The sequence below is a fragment of the Benincasa hispida genome, chromosome 4 (assembly GCF_009727055.1).
Source record: "Benincasa hispida cultivar B227 chromosome 4, ASM972705v1, whole genome shotgun sequence".
Classification (NCBI taxonomy): Eukaryota; Viridiplantae; Streptophyta; class Magnoliopsida; order Cucurbitales; family Cucurbitaceae; genus Benincasa; species Benincasa hispida.
In genome coordinates this window covers 51,155,663-51,161,895 of record NC_052352.1, presented here as the reverse complement: position 1 = coordinate 51,161,895, position 6,233 = coordinate 51,155,663, and the positions used below count along the sequence as shown (strand labels likewise).

At 38.1% G+C, this 6,233-nt stretch overlaps 1 protein-coding gene across 2 annotated transcripts; it reads right to left on the bottom strand.

Moving 5' to 3' along the window:
* Window positions 1–6: 6 nt before the first annotated feature.
* LOC120076848 (pentatricopeptide repeat-containing protein At2g29760, chloroplastic-like) lies at window positions 7–4,427 on the bottom strand. 2 transcript variants are annotated; one of them, XR_005481657.1, is made up of 2 exons: window positions 1,558–4,427; window positions 7–426 (listed from the first exon to the last, which is right to left on the bottom strand). XR_005481657.1 is itself a non-coding variant. In XM_039030791.1 (1 exon), the coding sequence occupies exon 1, from the start codon at window positions 3,778–3,780 to the stop codon at window positions 2,164–2,166; it is 1,617 nt and encodes a 538-aa protein (XP_038886719.1). In that variant the 5' UTR covers window positions 3,781–4,427; the 3' UTR covers window positions 940–2,163. The 2 variants fall into 2 exon arrangements, 1 of the variants encoding a protein (XP_038886719.1); XM_039030791.1 differs by lacking the exon at window positions 7–426 and having other exon boundaries at window positions 940–4,427.
* Between the last annotated feature and the right edge of the window lie 1,806 nt (window positions 4,428–6,233).

The following is a 6,233-nucleotide window of genomic DNA, read 5'->3' as shown; positions in this document are numbered from 1 at the left end:
CCCATGTAAGTATGCACCAATTCCCGACCAAGTGCATGCAAAATACGTTCAAAGTACACTAATTCTTGGTCAGGCCCATACAAGTAGGCACCAATTCCCAATCGGACTCATACAAAATATGTTCAAATACACTAATTCCCAATTGGACCCATGCAAGTATGCACCAATTTCTGACCGGGCACATGAAAAATATGTTCAAAGTACAATAATTCCTGGTCAGGCCCATACAAGTAGGCTCCAATTCTTAGTCGGGCTTTCATACTCGATATAACCCGCCCGGGTGATTCCAATCAATTTCCTTCATCTTCGTTGAAGTCCGACTAGATATCTTAAACTATTTTGTACTCGATGAAGCTCGACCGAGAATTTTAACTCATTTCCTTTGTACCTAATGAAGCCCGACCGAGTATCTTCAAGAAAAAAAATCTATATATACATATATTTAATATTTTTTTATAACTATATAAAAAAAGAAACAATCAACAAATGAATCCTAACGTGAAAAATCAATTTTGGTGGATAATTTTTGTATTGAAATGTGAAGAATTTTTTATCAATTAATTTTGGATGAATTCCTTTTGTGTGAATAAATGTTTGTGGTGGAGAATTTTTGGTGAATTAGTTTGGTAGGTTGATTGTTGAAATTAAATGTGAGAATTGAATAAGGGACATAAAAGTAATTATACAACCAAAATTTCCCATGCTTATATCATTTTCATCATCAAGGGGTAAAAAAAAACTTGCTTTTCGAAAATAGATAAAAAAATATAAAATAAAACTCCAAAAAGGTCATTTTTGTCGATTTCCCCAAAACAACCAATTTTCTCAATCTTAAATTAATTGAAAAATAATAAGCATAAAGTTGGAATCAGGAGCTCACTTTTTATGGCCGAAAATCTCTGTTAGTGCAAGAGGCTCAAGAGCAAAGGTATTTTTCAGTTGGATTCATGGGCAGCACTTAACGTTGCCCGAGAGAATTGATAGTTATAATAGCTGTTACAAAAATTTCAAATGCCTTCACCAGCCACCATCTCACCTTTGGTTGCATTACTAATTGTTGCAAAATTTCAAAGGCTTGGTGGCAGAGAGGCCATAGGATACTCAAATGTATTGAAAGGTAAAAAATATAAGATCGATACGATAAACTAAATGTTTCGAGGTATTCCTTTTTGAGATCACGCTTAAACGCTAACTCACTCACTGAGATAATGTCTATCTTCTTCCACTCTCCACCCCTCTATTAACAATCAACAAGCATAATAAATTAGTCGATGCAAGTAATCTATTGATATTGATTAGAGAAAAATATGATAATTAGAAGAGTTTGAACCCAATTTTTCGTATTGATATCATGTTTTAGACCACCGATATACCCAAAAGCTTACTTTAAGAATTTAAGGTATTTTTAGTATGTGCTATTATACAAGGTATAATATCTACTCATTGAACTACAAAGACTGGAAAAACTCGAGTGTTTTAGAATGCCAGAACATGAAATAATGCAACAAAAAACCAACCGTGTAGGGTGCTATGTAGAGGCAATAAAAAAGAATTTACCAGAATTTCTTGTTGTAATGATGAATGAAACTAGGAGCAAAATCTTGTTTCTTCCCAACATCTTTGACATAATCGATGATTCTCTCCTGCAAAGCAGATCACCAACGACACTAAAATAGTAAAGTTCACTGTGAAATCAAACATCGCAACTCTGCACATTAGGTGAGAAGTTTAAAATAAAATAAGGAAAAGTATTCAGTCAAAGTCAAGTAGTTAGATGAGGATCAATGAGGGAGGAACTAAAGAATGACTGGGAAGAATGTATTGGACAATGATTCAAAAAAGTGGATGCAAAATTAGGGTTGAGAGAGTTTTGTTTCTAACAGGGGGGCGGGTTTCTGAATGAAAATCAATCTCAGGATTACGAGCAGCACTTGGAAGTTTTAATAGCTTCAAAGACTGCTATCAATGAATATCACAGTGGGGGCTATCCCCAACATTCATCCATCCAGGTCCTAGATTGTAGTTATGATTTGTTTGGAACTTTGAATAGACCGGAGGTTAAATTAGCTGAAACAGCAGTATAACCAGGATGGAAAGATATTGCAGCTAGATAAGACACCATCTCAGACATTCAAAAGCCATTTTCATGTGGCCCGTTGGTTCTCATGATCCCTGCTGGAGTTCCATAATATTTGGTTCATACCCAAATGATCTTAACAATTTCATCAATCCCTTTAAGACTCCATAGATTTCCTTGCTCTGAGAATGCCTCTCATCCAAGGAATAAAACTCAACTACGCTATCATTCACCTCAATCAAGCTACATCCTGGCATTTTTTTGGACCCGGTATCCCTCATTAAAATCTTTAACCGTGCAACATCTTTCCATCTACCAAGATCTCCATAGATATTTGATAGCATGACATAGTTTGCAGGGTTTTTGGGTTCAAGCTGAATGAGTTTTTGAAGAGCTAACTCAGCCAGATCTATGTTTTTGTAAATCCTGCATGCACCTAGTAGAGCAGCCCAGATGACAGCATCTGCTTCCATTGGCATCCTCTTCACAAACTCAATTGCTCGGTCCAAAAGACCAGCTCGGCCAAATAGATCAACCATACAACCATAATGCTCAATCTGAGGCGTAATTGAGTAGTCATGGACCATTGAGTTGAAATAAGAGATGCCTTCTTCAACTAACCCAAGATGGGTACAGGAGCACAACACCCCAATGAAGGTGATTCCATCCGGTTTTTCGCCAGTGATCTTCATCTGGTGAAACAAATTTAATGCATCTACCCCACATCCATTAGTTGCCAACCCACAAATTACAGAGTTCCAAGTAATAAGATCTTTTAAATCCATGCTTCCAAAAACTTCCATTGCATTCTCTATTACACCACATTTTGAATACATGTCTATCAATGCATTTCCAACATAAATGTTTCCTTTAAACCCGATCGTTGCAGCATATATATGAACCCACTTTCCCAAGTCAAGGGCTCCTAATCTTGCACAAGCAGATAGCACAGTGACAAGGGTGGCATCATTGGGAACAACAACGGCATCGGTTAGCATTCGTTTGAAACAACGCAATACTTCAAAGAAACGCCCGTTGTGAGCATATCCTCCAATCAATCCATTCCAGGAGAAAACATTCCGCTCAGGCATCTCTTCAAACAGCTTCTCACAAGCCTCAACATCCCCATTATTTGCATAACCACTCAACATTGTATTCCAAGACATCGTATCTCGGTATGGCATTGTATCAAACAGCTTTCTGGCAGCTTCCATATCTCCTATTTCAATATAACCAGAAACCATAATGTTCCACAGCACAACATCCCGTTCCGGTGCCAAGTCAAAAAGTCGGCGAGCAAGTGCCACATCATTACACAAAATGTAGCCACTAATCATGGAAGTCCACGCAACTATATTTCTCTCGAGCATTCCAACAAACACCTTGTACGCAGACCCAATCACCCTCCCACCAGAGTACACATCGATCAACGTAGTAGCCACAAATTGGTTCCCTTCAAACCCTCCCTTAATCACCTCACAATGTATCTCTTCACCTTCCACAAATGCTCTGATCTTCGCACAAGATTTGAGGACAAGAGGGAACGTGAAGCAATTGGGTCTCACGTCCATGCTCTTCATTTTTGCGAACAAGAAAATCACTTCTCTGTAAAACTCATTATGGAAATACCCTCTGAAAGTTGCATTCCAAAGCGCTACTTTCGGGTCAGGAAAATGATCGAACAGATGGCGGGCATAAGCCATTCGCTTCAGACCAGCCCATGAAGATACCACATTGGGAGCTACATATTCATTGTGTTGAAAACCATGGGTAATAATCTGGGCTTGAACTTTCTGAAGCAGCGCCACTGCCTTACATGATCGTAACAGAGAAATGAAGTGTTCTTCAAGGACCCGGTGGGGTTGCTTCTGGACTGAATCTAACAAGAGCTTCGCTATCTTTCCCGAAAGAAGAATCTTAATTCTGACATTAAAATTCCAAAGGTTAGTTCAATGATCAAACAACATATAATCAAATCACCCCGTCGTGGTGAAGTAGCGCGAAGATGGGTAATCAAAGCTTCCGTGGTCTGACGTTGCCGAAGAATAGGAATGCTTGCGCTGCGTCTACACGCCGTAGCCGTTGAAGGTTCGCCGGCGAAGAGGTACGCACCGTTAGGGGAAGATGGTCGGGGGTGCCAGGGAGAGGAGAAGATGGTGAAGGCTAGGTTTTCTTTTTCCTTTTCTTTTTTTTTGATCAATTTTCTTTTGCACAAAATCTTACCGTCCATTTATAGTGAAGAAAGTTTAAAAATAAATTTAAATTATGTGATTTAAAATTAGAAAAATGAATTTACATTAAATACTTTGTTTGGAACTAAAAAGAATTGAAATGTATGCATTTAAAAGTTGGTGTTTGAATGATAACAGAAAAATGAAAAGAAAGTTAAGAATGTACAAATGTAGGCTTTTTAAGTATGTCCGACTTTGACATGAGGTTCCCAAATTGGGCTATTTCTATGAACTCAGAAGATGTATCTCATTCTTTGGCCCATGAGCCTTAATAAAGATGTTATTTTTCACACAAAAAAAAAAAAAAAAAGAAATCCCAGAAAATCATGATGTTCCTAACAAGCTATTAAAGAAAATACATTTGTAGACTTGAGATTGATGACTATTTGATACCTAAAGTTTCAAATAACAAATAGTAATTGGTTCTAACTTAAAGTCGACCATTAGTTGATCAATGAATGAATGGCATGACATTGGATGTTGTAATTTTTGCTAATTTTTTTTCATTAATGTGGGCTTATGTGGCTTTTTTCCCTTCTCTCTTGTCATCTCTTCTCTTCCTCTTCTCATGATTTCTTTTCACCTTCTGTTCGATACACCAAAGAGATTAGGCAAACATTGAGGAGGTTAGCTCACATTTATAAACTGATGCAGGTTTCCCATTACTCCAAATCTCACCCCAACACACAACCCAAAATCTATATGTGTGTTGAAGTAGATTCCAAAGACCTATCTTTATCTAGTATACTATGGAAACACATTCATGTAGCATCGAGTAATCACCATGAGTACAATGATCTCGTAGTTTGAAAACTACTTTTAACATGAACTCTTCATTCTCAATTGCTCTATAAAAATCATACTTTTCTCTTATAAAATTATACATAATTATGCATTTCTTGAAATGTCATGTAAGCCTTGAAACTCTTCCTTAAGATTTTTCAAGTTAAAATGAATAAGAAATGATGCTATATGCATGGAATGGGCTTAAGATACTTAAAACTTTAAGCTTGGTTGTAGGTCTTGGAAGTTGATGGGAATGGGCTTTGAATTAGACTTGAGTGGTGTGTTAAAGATGGGGTTTTACCAAAGGAAGAGGTGAGCTATGCGCTCAAGGTAGAATTGGTATAGCCTAAGGTGTAACAAGGTGATGAAGGGAGAAGAATCGGTTCAAGTGTTAAGTTGGGAAGGAACTAAGCTAGGCATTAGGAAGGGTGTCACACACGAAGGATTTAGTAAGGAAGTTGATTGCTAAGCATTGCAAAGAAGGAACAACCATGGGTGGAAGGAATAAGCAAAGAGAATAGCATAGGAAGGTTGGTCGAGCTAGCTATGCATAGAGGTGAAGGAGCCTTGCGTGGAAGGCAAGGGAAGACTTTGGTTAGGCATGGAGATTAGAAGGCAAGAAACCATGCATTGGAGAAGCTTGTCCATGCGTTGTTGAAGTTGTGGCCAAGAGTGAGAGGTCAGTCTAAGGCTTACTTTGCATGTAGGATGAGGTGGCAAATGTAAATTCTAGCCAGGTATTGAGGAAGTGCAAAGTGGGAGCATAGTGGTCAAAATTTTAAGCAAGGAAGACATGCAAATGAAACTATAAATAGGGGTTATGAAGAGGAGCTCGGTTTTCCCATTTTGCTCGTGCAAAGGGAGATTTTCTTCAGTCAAATTGAAGCTTTATGAATGTATAAGAACACCAAAGCTGCCTTGGAAGAATTTGGCCGAGATGATGCCCGAAATTGAAGAAAACTCAAGGTTGGTCTATGTTTCGAAGGAATTGGAGCAAACTGAGGATTTTGGTGCATTTTGAGCATTCGGTGAAATTAGAAGCTCAAATTCTTAGGGCATGAAAGGTGAAGGAGATCAAGAGGCTTGAAAATGGGCTGATGGCTGGAATTTCTAGAAGTAGGCAAGGCTGTCGGTTGGAG